General features: G+C 36.2%; 1 protein-coding gene across 3 annotated transcripts in view; it reads right to left on the bottom strand.

Annotated features, from left to right (window-relative positions):
- Window positions 1-24,959, bottom strand: part of VWA8 (von Willebrand factor A domain containing 8) — a 186,201-nt gene that overhangs the window by 85,455 nt on the left and 75,787 nt on the right. For all 3 annotated transcript variants that reach the window (XM_054058259.1, XM_054058269.1, XM_054058276.1), the window contains 3 exons: window positions 23,083-23,189; window positions 19,831-19,902; window positions 9,701-9,777 (listed from right to left, as the gene is read on the bottom strand). In XM_054058259.1, the coding sequence (XP_053914234.1) occupies window positions 9,701-9,777; window positions 19,831-19,902; window positions 23,083-23,189 (256 nt within the window). The remainder of the gene's footprint in view (window positions 1-9,700; window positions 9,778-19,830; window positions 19,903-23,082; window positions 23,190-24,959) is intronic.

The raw sequence follows: 24,959 nt of genomic DNA, 5'->3' as shown, positions 1-24,959 counted from the left end.
AGAATTCTTTAGCAGGTTTATTGTTTATTAGCTCACATCACTGCCTTTTATTTATTTTTCGCTACTGGTGCATTATTTACCCTAAAGGCAGCTTTTTCAAAGGTCTATAGATGTACTCAAATACACTAGTCTGTCACAGTCATTATTTCTTTGACAGCAATGCCTTCTTTCCAGGGAGGCATTATGAGATGCAGCAAGAGAAATTTCCATCAGCCACAGAGACTGTTCAGTCCATTCTGACTCTGCCAATATTCAAGATTTATATAAATTCAATTAAATAACTGAATCTAAAAAATTACTCCAAAAAAAGAGAAGAAAGGAACTGCATCTGACAGCTATTTTATTATATAATTATCCTCAACACAAATCCAATGAGTTCAGCATTTCTTGCTCCATTCATTAGAGACAAAACTTTGTCCCAGGCTTTTTTCAAATGAGTAAATCTGAAGGCTTTGTCCCAGCCTTTTTACTGAGGCTGAAAGCGTAAGAGAATATCTATGGAAACCTTGTGTTTTAAGGCTTAGCTAATATAGATTTAAGTTTGGCTTTTCTCTTACTCTCCAAATGGAACTTTGTGGTAGTCAAAAGGAAAAACCAGAGATACAGAATATATACTCCAATAATTGTTTGCTTTCATTTCTGTGAGACACCTATCTACATACTGGTGTACATATATACACATATATCTTCTCAATTACATTTCAATCAGACATGAATATACCCACCTGATGTGACCTAATTTTGACTGTTTGAAAAATAATTAGGCCAAGGGTCATTTTAAGTTGTTAACTGGTTAGCTAATCCACTCATGGATTATCCTGATGAAGACTAGGTGATCTTAACACAAAGAAAGAATCTGCGTGACTGACATTTACAAATTAATTTCTTTAGCTAACCTATTATCCAGCCATTGCATTACACGATCCGATCACTACAGTTAGGAAATTCTGAAAAGCCAACCAGCTGTCTCATTTCTCTGTTAAAATGACACTGTAAAGCCTTTCGGATGCATCTGTGTGCACTGATAATTAAATCCTCATCTTTTTTCTACCAAGCCATTATAGCTACTCAGCAGGACATCTATTTGTTTAAAATCCAAGAAATTATTTGGAGTATAAAGGTGCTCATTACTCAGTATGACTGTGGGTGGCAGAACAAAGGCCAAAGGGAATTATATGTTTAATTCAGGTTATAAACTTAAATCAAGTTACAGAATTATATATATGTGCTCCATCTTTCAAAATGAGATGCAACATTTTAATATAATTTGTTATAACAACATAAGAAATCCACTAACCATAATTGTAAAATCTGTAAATGAAGAAACACAACATCCTACAGGTCTCCTTTTTGTGTATAAGAATACATTTCACTGAGAGAACAGTGAGAAATTGTTACTTCAGCTTTAGAGGAAAATGAAACAACAGGGTCTTCTAACCTAAGATATTACTCTGTAACAGCCACACAGCAGGATAGTCAAGCTGAATTCAATTCCTACCGCAAGATAAATGAAATAGCTAACACCCGGAATCTGACAATAGCAGAGGTAGTCAGCCAGCTTATGAAAAGCTAACATTGGGAAAAAAAGACAATTAGCATGCATGAACTCTTGGAAGCTCTGCAGTGCAACTCTGTATTTATTGAAAAAGTACTTAGGAAAAGAGGGAAAAGGAACAATGAGTAAAAACCTACAAAGATATCTATTACATGCGAGCCAATACATTCAGTGCTTCACAACATAAATCTCTGTAAAAAAAATATGTCTTCTTATCATTTATTTCCAAACCTCAGCTGCAGAAAGAATAAAGCTCACACTATAAGTTTACAGGTTACAATATTAAAAGAAAATACTCCAGACATATATATTCGTGACTCAAAATCACGAGGAAAAATTACCCAGCCTTTTTTTTCAGCTTCTAACATACAAATAAACAACACATATACATCTTCACTGTGTTCAATGGATTTCTCTAATAAACTAGTGCAGCTTAAGAGCACTGGCTTCAACAACGCTCTGCTCCAGAGACAGCTTTTCTGGGTTGTTTATTTTTAAAACCAGATCTGAAGAACTATATCAGCATTTAAATTGTTTTACACAGTCCTATCTCCTTTCAAGAGAATATAACCAATTCCAAGAGCAGGTATACCATAATTCTACAGAATCAGCTGTTCATCTGTGTCTTGGGTGAAGGAAGGTATTCCTTCCGAAACAACTTTTTAAACTGGAATTTAAAAAAATCTAAAGTCATTAATGCTGAAAGGGTAGTCTTAAATAACCTCCACAGGGGAAACAGATAATTGGATTTTATACTGATTAGGTGTGCTGCAAAAGAGGGAAAGAAAATTAACATCAAAAGATTAATGAAGAGTTTGTAGTAAATATTGCTTGTAGGGATACCACAAGCTCATTTTCCTATCCCAAACCTTTCCATTAATTTGATTGTTAAAGATCACAGCAAAATTATGTTTATTTTGAAAAGGATAACATACGTAAATTCAGTTAATTTTTTGAAGGAAAAACCATCAGATTACTCTAACTTCTGAGGAAACTAAACAAGGCACAAAGCAAAATGCAGTAGATTTTTTAAGTGAATGCTGCATCCCACTTTCCAATCATCAGTCACTATAACAAACACAGTAATTCTAAAGGGAAGATGCAATATTATAGGTAAATTCTTTGAAAGGAAATGTAATGTTAGGAAAAGCAAACTACGGTAGTGTAGTAACTTCTAAAATAATAGTAAGATTATCAAATAAAAACCAGAATTTCTATACCAGTTAGTATTCTGCTGACAGTGGTAAGACATAGAATCATAGAACCATTTCATTGGAAAAGACCTTTGAGATCATAAAGTCCAACTATACCTGTCCACCACTAAACTATATCCCTGAGCATGTCATCCATCCATCTATCTTTTAAATACCTCCAGGGATGGTGACTCAACCACCTCCCTGGGAAGCCTGTTTCAGTGCCTGATAACTCTTTCAGTGAAGAAATTTTTTCTGATGTCTAATCTGAACCGCCTTTGAAGCAACTTGAGGCCATTTTCGCTCATCCTATCACTAGTATTTGTGAGAAGAGATCAACACCCATCTCTCTACAACCCCCTTTCAGGTAGCTGTAGACAGTGATAAGGTCACAAAAAATCAGATTTACATTAAATTTACAATAAAGCCAAATTGCTTTAGCATATATATTAATACCTAGAAAAGCAGAAAACAAGTTATCAGCTTGTAAGAGGAGATATCACACAGAGAACTAAGACTTATTATGGATAATTTAAAGTTATAAACCCTCAGGCAAGGACTACATTTTCTAACAGATTCATTTAAAAGCTAAAGAAATTGAGAAACTCCTACACTCTAAAAAGGCATCAGATCATATTTATAAGCAGCTTCAACCTTTTAGACATGACTTGATGAAGATTTGCATTCCTTTATGGATAATAAACTGTCTGATTTCCCAGGAGAATATTTTCTTGATATACAGAAGGAGAACATTTGAAAAGAACTGTTTGTTTCATGTCTTCTGCAGATTCACTGAGGCTCCAAGCAGTGGAAAACCCATTCATAAGCTTTCAATAAATTATTGATGTAGATTACACTGCACTCTGCTCATCAAAAGCTTCTATTTCTGTAAGCAATGGTGATGTTCTTACACAACTAAATAACTGCAGATCTACATACTGAAGACGTCAGCGTTGAGGTTGACTAATTTTACTCATCATTGCTTCAGTGGCCACATATATAGTAGCTCAGGGGCGATCAGGTTATCCCACTAGCCGAGAGCAACCAAGTTCCCATTGCATTGGAAAGGATCAGTACTTTTCATTCCTGAACGTTTTAAATTGTGTAGAGGAACGCCCATGGCATACGCTCTAGAGAGGAGATGGGAGGCTGCAATCTTTGCATTTGCGATGTCTGATGTATGGCCGAGACCGCATCAAGCCAGGAAACATTTCAGAGGAATTTCTGCTTAACAACTACTCATTATTTAGAGTCATAGAATGGTTTGACTTGGAAGGGACCTTAAAGATCATCTAATTCCAAGCCCCGTGCCATGGGCTAGGACTCCCCCCACTAGATCAGGTGCTCAAGGCCCCATCCAAACTGGCCTCCACAAAGCATGTTTTCTGGCTCCATTTAGTGCCCACCTGCAGCACTTACTGTGTCTGCTGCCATAGCTGACTGAGCAATACATTTACACTCATATCAGAACAACGAATGAAAGTGCTAGAAGTTATCAAATTTTATCTCATTACACAAAATGTTCTTATTTTTCTTGTTCTGAAAACAATGAGTCTGAAGCCGCTTCCTAATCACCCTCAACTTTAATTACTGTTCCATATTGACACATTTGGGCGTTAGCTAAGGACAGTGTAAATGGATTCCCCACATGGAACAACCACTGCTGGATTATCTAATTTTGTGAAGACGAGATCAACAATTTTGATTTAGCGAGACACGTTAGCACGACATATCTGGAATAAGAGCTAGCTGGGGTCATCCAGCAGCTACCTTGCAGAAATGGTTGCTAAACCACAGAACCACAAAGTGGCTGACGTTAGAAGGGAGGTCATCTGGCCCAACCCCCACGCTCCATTAGGACGAGTTGGTGCCAGGTACCCAAGAATATGTCCAGATAGCTTTTGAACCTCTCAAAAATAAAGAAGCATAATGTATACCAAACTTTAAAAAAAAGGTACTTAAATACTAAAATAAAAATTGTGCCTTCCTGAACGAAGCAAATGAGCTCCTTGGAACACAGATGTTATTTCCATAGCTGATTTTTCTTAAAGGAACTACCAAGACAGCGAGGCTGTTGTTTGCTATCAGAGAAATTTGGAGAAAAACTCATGATGTCAGATAATATTTGAGAGGGTTCCTGTTGGCAGTTGCTTATTTTGATTACATGACTTGAAACCAATCCAACCCCAGCAGAGCAGGGGTGGCAGCTTTCACAGGTCCTCAGCAGATAATATGTGTCCTCCACAGTGTTTTTCCAGTTTTCTTTAGTTGCCTAAACTAAGATTTCAGATGAGCATAAACTACATGTAAATATTCTTTTTGCTTTTTTAAGCTCATGCATTAAAGACTAGAAGTGTATTTTAACGAAAGCTGAGATCAGACAACTACATATGACTAAAAAAAAATGATATACATATTAATCCAAATGCTTTTAGCATGCAAAACCTAGCACCTCATTTATATTAGGAGAAACTACTACAAAAAGTGATTCACTGAATTTTACATCTTCCTAGTCAGAACCTAAGCTTCTAGGAAACTTTCTATTAGAAGTTTTTTCACAATATTAAAAAAAAAATAGAACCATAAATCAAGCTTGCATTGGAAACAAAACGAGAAACACTGTAGCTCTGTAATATAGTCTTCACAAAAATAGTAACTTTAAGGAGAAGAAATAATTGTCATAAAAAATCTAAAAAGCAGCTTGATAGTATGACTTAATTCCAAATAGATTCAAACTGAAATGTTTAACTGACAGGTGAAGGTCATTTTATCCTAGCAAAACCGTTCTTTGTGTGCAATTGGTTACTAATTTGATAACAGAAGTAAATTTAATCTTTTTTTCTTTGATCACATAAAAGAAGCCAGTAGTCTGAAGTCCATGATAATATCTTCCGACATTTTTATACAGGAGAGCTGAGAGGTTACATTTATATATTTATCTGTTACTTTTATCAGTGCTAAGAAGGAATTTTTAGTCTTAATAGGGCACATATTCTTGCCTGAGTCTTCTCTAAAGTTTTAGTTTTTCCTTGTTCCTTCTCTGGAATCCTCTTGGTCCCAGAGACTTCACAATTTAAAACAAGATATTTTCAGTTCCCATTAAAATCTGTTTCCTGATTCAATGAAATTTGTTTTACAGATACATAATTTAGTCTACCAAATTTGGCTTCAGATTCCGGTACAGAACCACTTGCAATTTCTCTCCATATAACTCACATGAGAGACAGCAAGAGAGGTAACAGCAAAATTCAAAAAACTGTGAGGCTTCATAGGGTTCACCCATTTCGGAGCAACACAAATACTTGACTTTGTTACATATATTTGGAGGACATGAAAGTTTCTAAGAAAGTCACCCAGTATGTGTTTCATTTCTGTACAGATCTCTTACTGGGCTGCACAGGCCTCACAGATTCTCACCTTTCTAGCAGCATGAGGAATGCATGCCCAAGATGAAAACAATAAACCCCTGAAGCTTAATATTGGACAAGACAACACTGTTGTATGTTTTGTAACATGTAGCCGGTGTCCTGGGCACACAAAATCATAGAATCCCTAGGTTAGAAAAGATCTTTGAGATTGTCAAGTCCAACCGTACCTATCCACTACTAAGTCATATCCCCAAGAACTTCACCTACCCACCTTTTAAATATCTCCAGGGATGACAACTCAATCACTTCTCTGGGCAGCCTATACCAGGGCCCAATAAGCCTTTCAGTGAAGAAGCTTTTCCCACTGTCCAATCTGAACCTCCCCTGGTGCAGCTCAAGGCTGTTCCCTCTCATCTATCACCTATCACTCGGGCAAAGAGATCAACACCCACCTCTCTACAACCTCCTTTCAGGTAGCTTTAGACAGTGATAAGGTTTCTCCCTTTCCTCTTCTCCAGGCTAAACAGCCCCAGTTCCCTCAGCTGTTCCTCATAAGACTTGTGCTCCAACCCCTTCACCAGCTTCCTTGCTCTTCTCTGGATACGCTCCAGCACCTCGATGTCCTTCTTGCAGTGAAAAGCACAAAACTGAACACAGTAATTGAGGTGCAGCCTCACCAACGCCCGAGTTCAGAGGCAGAATCACCTTCCTGGTCCCACTGGCCACGCTGTTTCTGATACAAGCCAAGATGCTATTAGCCTTCTTGGCCACCTGGGCACAGTGCTGACTCATGTTCATTCGGCTGTCAACCAACATGCCCAGGTCCTTCACTGTCAGACAGCTTTCAAGCCATTCCTCCTCAAGCCTGTAGTGCTGTACCCTGAGGGGTAAACAAAATTTAGGATTTCTCAGCTGAAACTTACACTTGTAGGAAAGGAGTGACTGAGAAACCCAAGCAGACGAAGTTCTTCCTTCAACACAGAAAAGAAGCCATATGCTTCATAAGTGCTGTCCCAGAGACAGGCTGTGGACAAACTACCCCAAATTTCCCATTTTAGGGAGTCCTGTAATCCTAGATTCAATGTGATGAGAGAGTTGGCCAACTCCTGATCAACTCCTAATATTAGGAACTATGTAAGAAGAGGTAGCCAACTTTGAAAATTATTTATAAGCAAATATTTTTCTTAAATGCTCTCCTTATTAAATGAAATCACAGCTTCCTTCCAGTTAAGATTTTCAGTTTTATGGTCCTAAATGATTTATGAGGGTTAACAATTTCAAGAAAATAAATCTCTTAATAATGTGCTGTAAGAAAAGTTACGAATAAGGATTTATAACCTCTAAGGTCAGGTTGACCCTTCCACTCCAAGGGAAGTTGTGGATGCCCCATTCCTGGAGGTGTTCAAGGCCAGGTTGGATGGGGCCTTGGGCAGCCTGATCTAGTAGGAGGTGTCCCTGCCCATGGCAGAGGGGTTGGAACTAGATGACAACTTTAAGGTCCCTTCCAACCCTAACTATTCTATGACTCTACGATTCTATGTGAATTAGTGGTAGAGCAAGTAAATACAGATGTCAAAAAGGATGTTTAAGGAAAAGCTCTTTCTTTTTTTCTATCTCCTTTTGTCATCTTGAAGTACAAGACATAAAATCTGAGGCTTCAAAATTACTCCTGGTAATAGCTCATTGTCTCTAAGGCAAACATTGCTGCCTGAATGCCACTGAATATATGCTGTGTTGGATCAGAACTCCTTACAGTATTTCATCAAGACAGTAACACACACACCCTCAAACCAAACAAAAAAAATGACCAAAAAACCACCACCCAAACCAATCAACAACCAAACCCAAACCAGATTTCATAGCATTTTTAGCTTTTTTTATGTTTCTGTTTGTTGGCAAAAGGGGTGAGATATTCTTCTATAAAAGACACCTACATCAATTACATGGCATAACAAAACGTACTACACTACACTAAACTACACATTGTGGTGTATATCCCTCTTATTTCCCTTACAAGCTGTCAAAAGTAAAAATTTCTGGGAATATTCATGATTGTGGCACTTCTGTCATCATTAAAAAACAGGTTTTGAAAAATGGCAATTAGATGCATACTTCTGAAATTTGCTTTAAGTATTTTTGTCTATTATTTATTCACTACTCTTATTTATTCCATAACACTAAATGTTAATAAAGATCTTCATTATATTAATTTTAAACCTCTCGTAACAGTTTTCTCTACTCCAGCAGTTTTCTACAACTTTATTATAGCCAAGAAGGACATCTTATAGCTAAGGACGATGCCACCTCTTTACTCTAGAAAGGATACTATTCAGTTGCAGCACCCACTCAGAATTCGCATTATTATACAAACATGCATATTATTTCTTTTACAGCTAATTATATGAAGTGACAGTCAACATGGTCAAGTTCCTACAGATTTGCCAACTCACTGGAAACTCAGAGCTTCAGGATATGCATCTGACAAGTACACACTCATTTCCAAAGACACTATTTGAAGTGGAACTAGAGAGTCCGAAACCCATGTTCCAAGGTCTAATTAGGTACCATCTGTCAGACACATTTCTGAAAGGGTAAAGAATGTCCACCTTCAACTCACAACAAATTGTCTCCATATGTTTCATGAAGAAAGCAGTAAAATTATTTCTTTCCCTTACAAAGTAGTCAATTAAAAAGTATGCTTTGAACGTTCAATTGGTCTGTATTTAAATTATAGGCATATGATCACCATTAAGAGTATGATATTTAGAAATACTGTTAGCATGCTTAATGGTATCGATGGTAGCTAACTAGGAAATCCACAGTGATTATGGAAAGAGACAGGGTGATGAAGCTAGGATGTTGAAGACAGAGAGGTAAAGATTTTATGTATGAAGCTGAAAAAGGACGCAGTTCAATTGAAACTGATTCTTCTAGACACGTTCATTTCTTTATTTCAATTTATTGATTTAAACTTCATGTCATAAAAACAGGCAGATAATTTGATATTATTTCAGCTTTTGAATTGTTCTCAATTAGTTTGTTGTCTTGAAGGCTGCTTTTTAGCTTACATGTGAAAAAAATATAGTTTTCTAATCCGAATTAGTTTATGGGTGAGAAAGAAATACATGTACTCAGCAAGAGTGCCAAAAGAAAAACAAACAAACTAACCAACCAAAAAAGCCTTTACTCTGTAAAATGTTGCTTCTTGTCTAAGGAGTGACATATTCAAACAAACACCTCTGAACTTTTTCCCTCACACAGCACCTTATGCATGGGGAAATCTCTCCAGAAATGATAACAAAACTTTAGTCTCTTTTTGAGACATGTTTTAATATCAGTATGCTCTGACTTCCACTTCCTTTTACAATAAGTAACGTGACAGCATTAGATTCTTCTATCTTCTCCACCTGTCAGCTTATTGCCTCTGCCTATAAAATGGATACAGTTCTGTGGTCTGTGTGCCACCTGCCACAATAGGGTCTTTGTTCAAACAAACAGAATAAATTAAACTTCAGAAACACAGATTTTAAAATATGGGAAGTCAGATTGTAAACACAAAGCATGGAAGTGTAACACATTCTTACCTATGAAGCTGCAAATATTCTCTGGGCCTGTTTAAAAGGTGAAGAAATCTGTCCACAATCTTATTTTTCCCAACGCCCTGGAGTAAATAAATACGATATTAAGACATTTAGAAGTTATAAACAAAGAAAAGATAGCTTTCCAAAACTGTTAAAATACTCTCCATTCTCCTTTAAGGGCAAATACTATTTTGATCCACATCAAAGAATCCTGAACAGAATTTAATAACATATATTTTATTTTACGTAAGTACATATTTGCCAAATACCTACCTGTCTTATTAGAAATAACCAGAACTGTATTGTGTCTCTAGAGTTATGCCACACATGCTAATGCATCCCTTTAAATAACCCCATTTTTTCCAGCTCTTTGATTTCACAAAGGTATTGCAAGGCTTTGAATGATAAGATGTTGTCTGGCAGTAAATATGAAAACATAATTCTCAGTGATCATAGGAAACATCCTGTAACTGTCACCTCAAATTAGAGCATTGCCTTGGCAATATTTGCTAACCCCATTCCAATGGAGTTGGTAAAAAAGGCCCAGACACAATCAGAACCGAGTTGGAGATCCGACTAATCTATAACTCTCGATTGCAGGATGTTTGCTTTAGCAAACTATGCAAAATGATAAAAGTGAATTTACAGAGTGAATCAGGTGTTGTTAACACCTTGGTAGGTCCTGTACATGTGGTTCAGGAGCTGTACTTCAGCCCAGGCTAGACTGCTTATATAGAAGGAATTAGCAGAGGAATGAATTAAGTGTGCTGCTGGAGAACATCTTCCAGTTTAGTCTTATCCTAAAAGACTCTGGGTCATACCTCCCTTGACATACATCAAACTGCAGTACGGAGATTACCTTCAAAACTACATTCCTGATCAGGTCTAAAATGCTAATGTAGATGCAGACCAAGATAAGAGCTCAGATGCAGAAATTATCATCCCCTCCTGCAAGGACATGGCTGCAGACCTGGGAGCTCAGAATGACAGCGAGATTGCTGAGGTTTGCAAAGAAAAAGAGTTAGAAAGAAAAGTTCACCAGTCAAAAGCTGTTTGACAAGAGACTGCCTCTCTGCTGAGATTCTCACTCTGACTGCATGAATGCATCTAGTAGTCCACATTAGTGTAAAGTAAAGCAGATAAATATAACCCACAGAAAGATTAGAGAGATTAAATTAGACCAACTTGATACTCGCTAATCTGTTTCACTTGGCATTGAAACAGAATAGGAGCATTCAGAGCTGCAAGTTATGACGTTTATGACTTAAGTTCTAGCTGAAAGATGCTAACTGCCAGCTGCAGAATCGCAAACTGTTTAAGCTTCTTGAAATGGGACCATAGTGTTTCAGCTGACTACATTTATAAAACTGAAGAGCTGCGCACACACGCGTAATAGATGAAATCATGGAAGAAGAGTTCTCACCACGAGATCAGAGAAAAAATACCACAGAACTGACAGAAATAGAACTACCTAGATCCTACTGTGTACTCCACTCCTGATACAGGAAAGCCAACTCAAGTCAGTGCTCTAACACACACTCCCTCACAAAACTTCTTCCATCTGATTCTTTAGAAGAATCCACAGCTTTACATATAGGTGTAATAAGAAGCTGCAACACACTTAATGTCTATCACCAGTCACTTCTGAAAACTGTCCCTGGAAACACGGGTCTCCACTCTACTTTGAAAACAACAGATGAAACTGCTCTAGCAGATTCTTCCAGGAACTCAAAGAACACACCCATTTTGGGAGGAAATACACAACTTCAGTAATTGCATCAGAAACATCAAAAATAACCAGAAACCGTAAGAATTCTCCAGTAGTGCACACAGGCAGTTTTATTAACGTTTGTTTCCTACTACTTGCAGTCAGATCCTTGAAATCATAAACAAGTGAATAAACAGCAACACTTCTTAAGTGAAACACAAAACACTCATGCTGAAAGGATCTTCCTTTACTTTTCCTAAGAAAGCTAAAGATGACAGGGCAGATGTCAGCACGCAGTTTTCTGTACCAATCCCAAGCGGATTACAGAACCTTTTCTCTGCAAAGTGGGACTCCAGCCAGCTGTGGCAAGTACAAAGATGAAGAAATAGATCAACACATTGAATCAATGTAAAACATACTTACTATCAAACACAGTGGTTACTGTAATTAAAAAAATTTGGCTTTCTTGTGCATAATGGAAAGCACGTGTGGTTTGTATGTTTATGATAGAAAAGAATATTTTCCCAAGTACAAAACTACGCTGCTAGATTTTTTTTTCTCCCTCTCCCATTCCACTACAAAGAGGTCCAATTAGCTGTTTTTGTGTATTTTTATCCATGCTGTTCTCCCCATGGGTATTAAGAGGAGTGCACCTCACTTTTGTGAGAATGCTCAGAGGACACAAGCATGGTAGAGGCCACTGTGGAGGAAGGGAAAGAGCACGGTTACCAAAGTAACTCAGTGAAGTCAATGGGAGCTGTGCCATGACCCCATTTCTTCCTTTCTTCATTTGTATTCGTGCATCTTGCCAGACTCCACACACACCTCATTTTATTTCTTTTTAAATATACCTCTATTTCAGAAAGAGATACATTTTTAAAAAGGTGCATGCAGTATTCAAAAGCCAAAAGGCATTCCCACCAGATTTTAGCTATTATAAAAATGTTAACGTTGCCCAACTTCTGGACTGAACCGCTCCAGAAAGTACATTATGTGCCTTCACAGAGGCTGTGGTGTACCACGTAAAATCCCCGGTTGGCAACAGTAGCTGGAGCAAAGTTCAAGTCAAAGCTCTTTGATTCCATCCCTCCACATTCCTACTTCATGACAAGTTACCACTTCTCTTTTGTCTCAGTTGCTCCATTGAGAACGCACAATATAATAGAAAAGACTGAAGAGACCAAAGCTATTCAGGAGGTTCTTTAGCACCATTAAAAAAAATGCAAAAAAAGAGTTTGAATGAATTCCTTCCTTAAGTCTTATTTGTTAGTGTAAGGCCAACAAAAGCAGGTTTGCTCCAAATTCACCTGACTTTAATGGGATAAAGAATATACCTGGTAGTTGTCTTCAGGTGAAGAAGAAATGTGGAAAACGCTAACCCATTTCGGAAAAAAAAAGCCCCAAAACCCTCTGAAATGAGTTACTGGCAACTCAAAAATGAGAAATGACAAAAATAGCAACAAAAAACTCCTTCCCCCCCCCCCCCCCCCCCCCTTCCCCCCCGAGTCCTTACTCAGTGCCAAGAATCACACTGGATCTTCTGGACACCCATACAGTTACCTGTCAGCTATTTAAGCAGAAAGAATCAGAACTACCTTTCATAAGAACACACTAAAAGACTGCACTTGGACTGGGTTCAGAACATAACCTCATTTAATTTGTAGTTATTGCAACCCAAGGTAGCATTCAGAGGACAAACCAGTTTGCCATCAACACTGGCTGTACGTTATTTATATATGCATTATTGCAGTTACTTAACTTAACAGAAATATAAACATAAGCTAATTAGAGAGAACTGAACATCTGTGTTGGTGTTTCAGCTGAAATGAGTAAAAATATTTCAGAAAGAAAATATTAGACACTTTTTATTCTGTCAGACATATGGGACAAATGATATAGAAAAATGGGAAATGAATATCTGCACTAATGAATAACAAAAAGGAAATGATGCAATTAGAAAGCAAAATAATCCCTTGGTTAAAAATTCTCCTAACTGACATCGTAAACACTTCGTTATCAAGGATAAAATGACTTCCAGCAGTAACTGCAATTTCAAATATAAACAAGGTTGTTACAGGTCCCAGGAGGCATTTTGCAATTCAGGATGCAGCTATTACAGTAGTGGGATAAATTTTTCCTCTGTACAACCCAACTGTAGTCAATAAAGCTATAGTCCAAAATAATAAAACTTCACCATAAGAACAACTAAAATTAATTGCCTGATAGAATTAATTAATTAAATGCTTCATATAAATCTCTGACTATAGGTTTAGACAAATTTGTCTAAACCTATAGAGTTTATGCCTTTTTCTGCATTTAAATACAACCTTCAACCCTGTGAGCCTAATCAGATCTTAACATTTCCAGTGAATTAAGAAAACTGTGTTTCAATAGAGAGAAGCATATGAAATATTTACAACAGAAAGAATCTGTTGGAAGGAACAGCCAAAGAAAAATCAATTAATTGATTCTTTTTATTATTCTGGTTCTTCAGTATAACTTCTTCAGTATAACTTCTTCAGCATAAAGGCAGAAAGCAATAATGTAAGCAGAGCACATGCCTGTTCACATATGTGCCTACACAGTTATGACTGTAGCAAGTAAAATAGAAATATTTTCCAAGTTTTCCACAACTGTTCACACAGAATTCCTTAGGAAAAAAAACCCCAAAAACATAGTATTTGGCCCAATTTAGCTCATTCAGAGCCCAGTTTCTTCATGCTCATAATAATAATAAAAATTTGGTTTAGGATAGTACATTCTTGTCTTGAAGAGGAAGCTGTCCATTTTTACATAAGTTGAAGAAAGAAAACAAAGTCCTTCATTTCTAAAAAAGTTAAAATGCCAAGCATTTGCTATTTCAAGTTTTGTAGTTACTAATATTATTACAGCCTCAGTATCTACTTACTTCAATTTCACAGTGAGATAAGAAGAAGAATATTCCCTTAGAAGGACAGATCTATTCAAGTACATCCTTTTAAATATCTTTAAGAAAGACTCAATCATTTGTTGTACTAAATTCTTCAAGAATTAAATAAATTCCTAGCAGGAATCATTTAAGTTGATCTCTCAATTAAGGAAAGGCAGCAGAAAGGATGAAATAACATTATTCTATCAGGGAAATAAATTACCAATGAGCCAAAAGGCCATTGCATTAATGTGTTTGTGATAGTCTGCTTACTGTGGGCTCACATCAGCATTTCTACTAAGTGTTGTCAGAGATTTTATCATCATCTATTTCAAATTATTTACAACAATGTTTAGCACCTTTTTAGAATTCTTCATTCTTACTCGATTCCATATTTCTTTCTAATTTTTCCTTATCTAATTTTTCCATTGTCTAACCGACTGCAAGCTATTCAGGAACAGGCTTGGTTTATTACGTTGTGAAGTGCTTTCCTTGTACCTGGGGAAGCAGAGAGAAGCAATTTTTACCACCTAAATTTCTATGTCATCAAATGAAGAAGGACAAAATTTAAATGTTTTCTGTATCCAGCAGAAATTTAAACAGTGACTGAATGGCTTTTCTGATTATTCTCATTGATTATCAACTTTGCACTTCCTGTTGAAAAGAGAATATAAGCAACACGAAAGCCAGAACAAAAGTAGGAACTCTAGCATCCCTTAAGCTTTAATAACAATAATCACTGAAGACAGACAACAAATAAAATATTTCTTCTTTTTTGTCCTTTTTTTTTTTTTGAAAAGTAGCTCTTCTTAATTAAGTAAGTTACCATAAAAGGATGGATACTGGTAACACAAGTATGTAATTTTGAAGGGTAGATCAGCCAGTACCAAATACTTAGACAGAGCTGTAAAGGTTGCCAAGGAAGAAAACTACAAGACAAAAGAGAAACTGAGAATTCCGGAAAAAGACAAACAAGCAAAAGATGACAAGTAGGGAATGGTCCCAATGAACACAAGATTGTCCCAATGCACACCCAATGCACACCACATTTCCTCTGTGAACTCCTCAGGAAGATTAAGAAAGAGAATGTTCCTTGTAATTTTGTTAACACTTATACGATATGGGCAGTAATGTCTAGTCGACCACTTTTCATTGCTGTGCTCTACATTTTGAAAATGGCATAAAGCTTAAAACAGATGACCTGTGTGCAGAAGGCCAAGCACTGCGTGCCAAAGCTGACAGGGTGCAGGCAAGCCGAGGGACACGCACTGACTAAAATGCACCTAAGAATATCAGCTGTACGTATTGAAACTTGACTCAAAATAAAACTTATTTATTATTTAAAAGACATGTTACAGAATAGATAAGTGCTAGTGAAGCATTAATGACTACATGTCCAGGGATCACACGCCATTCTCAAGGCACAGCAGAACTCCTAGATCTGGTACAAACTGCATCTGTCCTGCTACACAGATTTGTAGTTGTGTTGCTTTAGATAACTCATGACAGATCACAGTAGAAATGTATTTTAAAGGTATTTATATACTATATTCATAGTTATAATATTTAGAGTTACACCGTATTTACATGGTGAATAAAAACACAGTAACTGTAAAAGTCAAAAAAGAACACTACTTGTTATCAGATATTACCTGTAAGCTAACTGTGCCCTAAAACCAGGAATGTTCAGAATTCATTGCTATGACACAGCCTTTTTGATTTACAAGATCAGCTATCTGAAGAGCTCATACTAGAAATTATGGCAACAGAATAATGCGAAATAAAATACTTCAGTTTTGTTTAACATGTGATTAGGTGTTTCAGAACTTTAGGGCTATAAAATAACTCAGAAGTGACAAGGCTGTGAGCCCTCTCTCTCCAGAAAGCCACAAATCCCTTAAGCTATGAATATTTTGTTTGGTATCTTCAAAGGCAGCTTGTACTTGTCAACTTCACCCATGAGCAGTAAAGGTGAATGCATCCAACAGGTCTATTTAAACAACTTCCACATGCAAAAATTTGGGAAATTTTATACGTAAAATTTAAAAATGCAAGAAAAATTAAGAGTGTTTCAGCCACCACTATTTTTCAAGTTTTTCCACATAAATAAATTCTATTTATTAGTATAGCTTCTCTCCTATATGACAAAGACAGGAAATTCAGGGACACAGTAAAAGATGCCAATCTGCAAACTGCACAAAGTTTATCAGGAAAACTTTCACTAAAAACACAGCCTAAAATTTTTCCTTTCTAGTAAGACTAAATACCCTAGTTTCATGAAACTGGGGAGCAGCTTTAAGAGCAATATGCAATAACTAAATCAACAGTCACCTCAAAGTTTGGAATAAATAACCTTTACTAAAAAGGACTTTGCTGTTGTCTGCCTGTTGCTCTGAGAGTAATAAATAGCTGCTTACTCTCAGTCAGAGAAGAAGTTGCTTTGTAACAGCTTTCAGAAACTATAGATGGTTGCAGACAGTCTCATTCACACTTGGACTACAGGCTCATTCAGGAAGCAATATCAGAAACTGCATTTAAAGTACTGGCATTTCCTTTAATTGGAAGGTATTTCATAGCTGAAAATTCATACCTATCCACTGCCTTTCCCTAGGAACCAAAGAAACCTCTTTGCTTATATATGAAATGGAAGCATTTAGCATCCAAAATAAATCAATAACCTATGTAAATAATTATTTAGATGAAGACATATTTCACATACTACATTTACGCTGTGAAATCCTAGGGCATATAAATTCCAGGGAACATACACGAACAAAGAGGGTCATAAAGTATAATAGTTTAGTTCAGAAGTTTAAAACTTCTAAAGGTATCTGTCAGTATCTAACACTTGTCTACAAATTCTCCTCAGTTTAATTAAGAAAGCCGGTCCCTAACGTCCACCAAGATAATTTACTCTAATTTACTTAATCTCAAATAACCAATCAAAGTTAATATCTCAAAAACAATCTTGGTAAAAGGACTCTCAACAGGCAGTTCTTAACTAAAATGAATACACTAAAGAGACTACATTTACAGACTTGGAAATAGAGAGGTCTTAAGCTAACACGAATTTTGAATGTGCACACATGTTATGAAAACAAAAGAGGCAAAAGAGGAAAACGCTATTCAGTCAACCAAGCAAACCCAAAGCCAGTCTTCAAAAGAAAGACTACAGGTCAAGCCTTGCGTATTGATCACTGTTGAATGGAGCTACTCACTCATATGATCATCATCATTTCAATGGACCAAATTACGCTCTAAGGTATATGCCAACTCAAATATCTAGGAAATTACACAAATATCCAAAGGGATGTTAGCCTCATATTTGGAAATACCCAGGTTCAAAGTATTTGAATTGTCAGTTATTTACACTGAATTTCCGTGAACCACTTGTTCACCAACAAGTACCACAACCAAACCGTTGAAGTAATTGAACAGCAAAAAAAATGTATTTTTTAATAATCTGCTTCACAAAAGAGAATGAAAACTCTAATATCTTCCTTGGGAAGGTATCTACACATATAGCATGAAAGTTATTGCTGTAATATGGTTGCTTTTAAAGTACTTGAACAGGATCCATCACATGCTGCAAAAATGTACAGCAATACATGTATTTCAGGAATTAGTCAAGCAATTTCTAAATTGTTAGTAATCACCCCTGAGAAGCCAAGGATGACTGGTGTGGTCCAGAAAGACTAGAGTATGGCAAATACAGTGCTCAAACTTAAAACTAGTATTTCAAAAAGTTACAAATAAAAAGCCATGGAACAAATTAATAAAAGAGTAAACCTAGAAGTACTCAGATGTACATTAGCAAGTAGAAAACAAAACTTCTAAATACTACTGATTTGCCAAAGAGAAATCACAGCAAATCAACTGATTTTCCAACTTAATGATACAGCTGAGCTGATGTCTAGAAACAAAGCAGTATGTTCCAACACTCCAACCCAGTTAAATCTTTTAATACTGTCTTAAATTACAGTTTCACAAACTCAGACAAAATGCGGCACACAATAAATTGTTAAAGATAAGTACACCACTGCTGAGAAAATACCTTATACCCTAAAAATCATACTCACACAGTCTTGAATTTTTTTTGCCAATTTGACGCATGTGTAAGGTCCCAACCTGGACCTGCTCACTTGACTTCCCAGATGGACCTCAGACCTGACGCATCACCATGGACCTGTCTGACAGCAAGTGGGCAGCTGGTTGACCATGGCTGTGTCTCCAGACCTGCTCCTCTTGCTTGGACACTGTGAGACTGCAAGCCATGTCATTAAGGACACTGTCTTGCCTCCATTTCTCTGCAGAGCAGCCCATTCCTGCTATTCCCTGACAGCAGGTCCTGCAGGCAATCTGGACTATATAACATTTTCAACATCAACTCAGAAGCTGGCATAGAGAGCACTGTTTATGAAAGAGAATAAATAGATCTTATTTAATTTATGAAATGGATTCATTACTATTTATGAATAAATGAAACCTTTTGGGAGAAGCTGGCATCATCCAGAAAAAGTCTACAGAGGTTTCGAGTACATTATCTTCGTAAATTCAAGCTGTTAACAAGGACTCTAAATAGACAAGACTGTATATAATTTTATGCTGTAATTTTAATATATGCACTTTAATAACAATTACCATTAATATTCCTTGCCATGTACGTTAGACCATTAGTGTTTCATGTTAATATTTTTTTCAAAGACTATGGCAAAACCTAAAAAGAAACATCTGCTAGAAAATTATTGGATCCTTGACAAGGGAAAGTTAAGCTAAAGAGAGATTACTTTATGAGGGAAAATCCAACCTGGTGGCTTGGAAAGTATCAGAGAAATAAGAACAAAAGCTCTCCTTTTTTTCAGAGATAATTGACAAAATATATAATTCTGTTCACATCACCTAACAGTTTCACTAATATTTTAAGATCATTCTGAAGAATAAAGACTTACAAAGATACCTAACTGGAGAATATCTGCTCATGCCTCATCTTAGAAAACTTATAAACTATTAGAAGCAGCAGCAACCAACTAAAAGAACACAACAGCCTCCATGATCTCACCAATATACACTCCACCAACAAAGATACTAGCCAAAGAATAAGGCAAATCTGTGTCTCTTTTAGAGAAAAATAATATTTTGCTATCAATAAATAGGATAAGACGTGTACATACAAGTATTACCTAATCTATCATTGGAGATTTTAAAGGAGAGGTTTGATACATAACCAAGAAGGATAACCAAAGCTATTAACTGAAGATTTTAATGGTAATGATGTCCTACATAACTAGCAATGTTTTGACTTTTTACTCTGATAGCAATGAAAAAAAGTATTTAAGACATTTACATTTTCCACAGATATGTGCCCATAAACCCCATGGACACTAGGACATAAAGAATCGAAAAATGGGTCAAACACTTCAGTAGTACAAACAAATGCAATTTTAACGAAGCAAAACAGAGATTTAATTTCATTATTAAATAATAAGTTTGTTCTATTGTAAAAGATGCTAAACTCACCTGATTGCCAACTAAAAGAAGATGTTCTCCCAGCAGAAAGTCCTTTAGCATATCTTCCATTACCATCATGTGCTAAAGAAACAAAAACACAATTTTCATCCCTGTTTTTACATTCTCAAGTTTAAGCATTCACTAATGACAGTACAAAAGGAACTTTCAGATTTTGAGGCCAAATTTTTTTGAACTTTATCCTTACAACTATTTATTCATAGAACGAGTCTCTCGGCCAATAATAGTAGAGGCAATCTACCCAGTGACTAAAACAATGAAACAAAAGTAATAACTCTCTTTACGTATTTCCTCTGCCCCAACTGTCTGTGGGTGTCTGACTTCCCTTCATATATTTAATTTTCCGTAGTCTCTCCTAATATATCTCCTTTTAACCTAGTTGAATGCTTGTCAAGAGTGTAAGAACGTTCATTAATATCTGTATGACAATTTTTCAGCAATTGTACTGGGAGGAATCAAAATGTATCCTGGAAGAACCTAACCGAAACTAGAGGGAATAAAAGGCAGCTGACGTGAATATGTAAATTATACACATTTATTTTGGTAAAGATTAAACACTGGATCTAGCTTAACGACAAATATACTTTTCTGTTCTAATCAAACTCTATTTTCAAGGAAAACAAAGATAAGAAAATGCAAGATCAAGTCTAAAAGTGTTTATTATGTGTCTTATAACCTCTAAAATGGACTGCCTAGTTGAAGCCAAAGTGCTTGAGGTGTATTTTACATATACCCAACACCACAAAAGGTAACATACGCTGTACATCATTTAACCTTATCTTGCTTCTCACAAATAACTTGTTTAAAAGGATCGAAAGGATTTAAGGATAATGTGGCAAAGCAGACTGCTTTACTTGCAATAAAGTCGTGTATATTTCTCCAGTGTATCTAGTAAAAATAGGTCATCTGTAAGTAGGTCAGACAATCTACTTAGAGAAATTAATGCTTGCCTTTAGATAAACATATATTTTTCATATGATCATCTCATCTCTAGTACTTGATTTATAAAAAAATAAAAATCAATAGCTTGCCTGTAATTTCTGAGCACAGAAATGCTCAGTTTCTAACTGTGTGAAAGATGTTTTATGTTTTCAAGTCTCTCCAGAACAGGGGCTGGGGTTGGGGGAGAAACTCTTGTAAACACAGCTTAGTACCACAAAATCCTAATCAGACACGTCAGAAGACTACTGAATACTCAAGATACAATTTAAGGAGAGGACTTCAAGGCTAAGTACTGTATTTTCTTGTACATGTATATACTAGAAATTTATAACGATGAGGGTAACTTTGACCGCACAGAGCACAAATTCTAGGAAGTTGCTTTTACCACACACACTGATTATATTTTTCATTTCAGTGCTAAGCTACAAACATTTCCTTCTGATTAACATTATAGTTCCCCTGCAGAACAGCTTTTCAACAAGAGAGGCTATGTATACTATCTTTTTTTTTTTTTCCCACACCAGGACTGAAGTTAGCATTGTATTAGGATGCACACAGACATTTCAGAGTAATTCCTTACACAAAGGACTTGTAAGCAGACATTTCAATATTGTGTCAACTTTATCAGTCCATGGTCCCCAAAGCCTGGCCTGAAAGTGGCATTTGGCATACCACCTAAAAATTACTTCCATCCCTGTGCCACTTCTGGACCAACAGCGATGTTCCATGGCAATGCTAAATTCCACTGGAACGTGGAATGTTTTGAGACAAAGCACACAGAGCCAAAACCTACACATTTCATTACATTGGGAAGCACTGCAAAGGGCTGAGGATATATTTTTTTCTGTTTTGGTTTATTTCTGTAGTTATTAGATACCAAGGAGAAAGTATTGTATTGCACTAGACTCATAAATCAAATTTGTCCTCCAGCAGGTTTTGCTAAACAATTATTACAGCACTTGAATGACCAGACTGCAAAACAGCAATACAGATAATACGAATAGAATTCGTTTAGAAGTGGAACAGCTACCCTGACTGGTATTTAGTTGTTGCTTCCTTCACCAGTCAGATTGCACAGCTACCAGGGACAGATATAGAGCAGGTGGCTCCCTGTAGCATTTTTAACTGACACTGACTAAGTAAAACAGATGCATAATATCTGAACACAGGTTGTACATAGTTTTCTGAACTTATAAGAAAGAAGGTAAAAAAGGCAATGTAGATAGTCAAGTCTCAGGATTTCATTTCCAACACAACGAAACTAAATATTTCACTGAAATGGCAACACAGAACAAAATCACACATGAAATGTTAGTGGGGAAGATGAAGAAGTCTGTCATCTGTTCCCCTTGCACGGCCTGTCATCACCTTCAGCAGGTGATACCCATGTAGCTCAGTCTTTCTGTGGAGAAATTGCAAGTGAAGGAGGAAAAACTAGGAGAAGAAAAGTAAGCAAACCCACATCAGGCCCTAAAAGTAAAATCTTTCACAAGATCATGCTACCATGTTGCCTTTCAGCGGCAAAATATTCTAAAGGTAACTCAGAGGGTAATGGTCTTGCTAAGGATTCCTTTGCCTGACAGTTTTAAGGCTTCCACACTACATGGGAAGAAAGCTGCAGTACAAAAAGAGTGTGGGGAAAGAAAAACCAAGAAAACCACAGTAGGCAAGCCCTTCCCTTTTCCTGTGTTCACTAATTACTCTTACTCTTCACTACTACTACTACCTAACACTAACAAGTAATAATAAGGCAAAATCATTAAAATAAATAATTAATAACCTGCTGACTAATATCTAATTAACTAATTACTCTTTGTCTGCTTTTCAAACATGCAGTGTTAATTCCAATAAAAGGCAGGTAAGACTTCATGCAACAAGTCTGTAAAACATGGTGTCAAGGTGAAAAAGATAATCCAGATCTAAAAGTGGATCAGCCCTGGAACAGCCGAAAAAAAACAACTAAAGGCAACATCTGATAAAATCACTCCAAACAAAATTCGCTTTCAGTCGTTGTTCCTTCATATTTTATGAAAGTTCAACAGGAGTGTTACAATCTCTTCACAAAGGGATAGTGAAGACACATTAAAATAAGCATCTAATCCAGTGAGAAAAATTGTAGCCTAAAAAAACTACTTCAGAAATATACCTTTAAAATTTAGTTAGTAAATTATTATTAAATTATTATTTACTAAATTATTATTATTATTAAATTATTATTTACTTTATTTAATTATTATTTACTAAATATGAGCATTATTTAGCAAACTCTTTGTACCCCAGAAGACATAGATTTGTACTTACTTGTGCATTTTCATAAAACAAAACATCAGGCACCTTCATTTTCTCGGCTGAGTTATAAACTGGCATCATCACAGACCCTATCCTCAGAATCCCATCCTTTATTTCACCTAGACATTTTTCAGGAAACAAGCAAATGCATTACTTATAGCAACCTCTGAGCAGACATGTAATCAATCCCCAACACCTCAAGTAACCATTTACGAATTTTAACAAGGCTCTGAGTTGTAGTAAATTATTTCTGTCTAAAGACAGAGAATGCTTGGAAGAGCATCTTTCAAACAAGAGGTTCTATTATCATGAATTTGAATTCTCATTAAAATTGCAAAGTAGTCTTTTAAAATAAATGATAAATAGGTGATCCTATGGGAAAACTACCACAAGAAACACTAGGAGTCATTACTGCTGCCTTGGTTTAATTTCATGCTTTCATTTTATTACTGGAATTTCACTAATACTGTTAGGCTACATTTCCTCAACTCACAAGTTTTCCCCCTTTCATTCTCCCTGCTCTCTCCACTGGGAAGTGGGGAGCAGAGGGGAGTGAATGATGAGCAGAGTGGGTGCTTGGCTAAGAGCCAGGGCCAATGCACCACAACAGCATAGAGTCATTACTGATGCCCCCTTTCAGCACTGCAGTTTTGCTCAAATGGGTTAATGCCAGAATGTGGACACATTAACATTTTGGTGAAAACTGTCTAAATTTGTACTCATTAAAATAACCTTCAACTTAAGCTCTGAGGGAAAAAAAGCACATTAGGAAAGTTTCTTTGATCAAAAGAACCATAAATTCTATCCTTACGAAAATAACAACCAAGTGTCAACAATAATATTGTGTAATAAAAACAGTAATATTTTTTCCCCACTAATTTTTTAATCTGGTATAGTTTAAAACTGAAAATAGCTTCATTTCTAGATAAATGTTTCTAGTTGTTAACCTATTATTGTATATGGTTCTACCTCTATGGCATGAAATGGAGAAATATAAGGAAAGTTCAAGGGATCTGTCCAGACGAAAAAAGTAATAGTAAGCAGGTAGCATTACACATTGTCAAGAGTTCAAATTATCTTTTATATGTAAGTTTTTATATATACAAAAAAATGCAACTACAATTATAATACATAGATGTCCGCATATATATGTTGATATATTGACATACACACATATATGTGGCTGCATAGATATAATACAATGTGTATAATAGATACACTCATCTATCTGCATTTAAATATATATAGTTAAATATACACACAAATAAAAATCTATAAAAACATAATGCATATTAATTAAAACCAAAGAAGTGTCTACTACTGCAAAGATCTAACAGTAAAAACACAGAAACCAAATACATCACAAAACTGAGAATAAACAGACAGAAGAATGACACCAGAGATAAAAACGGTGAAGCAGAGTAAAGGAAAAGTTTAGTGAATGGAAAATAGAAAATTGCTCGAAGTGTGCTGCCTGACAGCAGATATGAGAAGCTATACAACCAAGGTGAAGACCAGGGGTCACACAGGAATGATAAAGCAAAAGCAAGAAAAAAGGCAGTATCAGTAATAAATGCATAGCGCTGAAGGCTACTGAAAACAAGAACAAGATGGATGAGATAAAGAAATGAAGCCCTTCTCATTGAAGAGACATGTAACAACCACAGCAGTTTAAAGAGAATAAAAAGAAGGCAAGGCAACAAAGAAGCATCCACCAGAATGAAAGGAAAACACAACCCAAGACTTCCACAAAAGCCTCAATGAGAAAAAGGTTGATTTTAATGGTAGAAACAAGCAATGTTAAAAAACAGATCAAAGAAATATTAAGATCAAACCACAACTGTGGTCCAAGAAAGCCTGAGGCCATGGATCTTACAGACTGGAAACTC

This window comes from Cuculus canorus, chromosome 1 (assembly GCF_017976375.1).
Source record: "Cuculus canorus isolate bCucCan1 chromosome 1, bCucCan1.pri, whole genome shotgun sequence".
NCBI lineage: Eukaryota > Metazoa > Chordata > Aves > Cuculiformes > Cuculidae > Cuculus > Cuculus canorus.
Note: the sequence above shows the minus strand (reverse complement) of the source record. Positions and strands in the feature narration are given on the sequence as shown.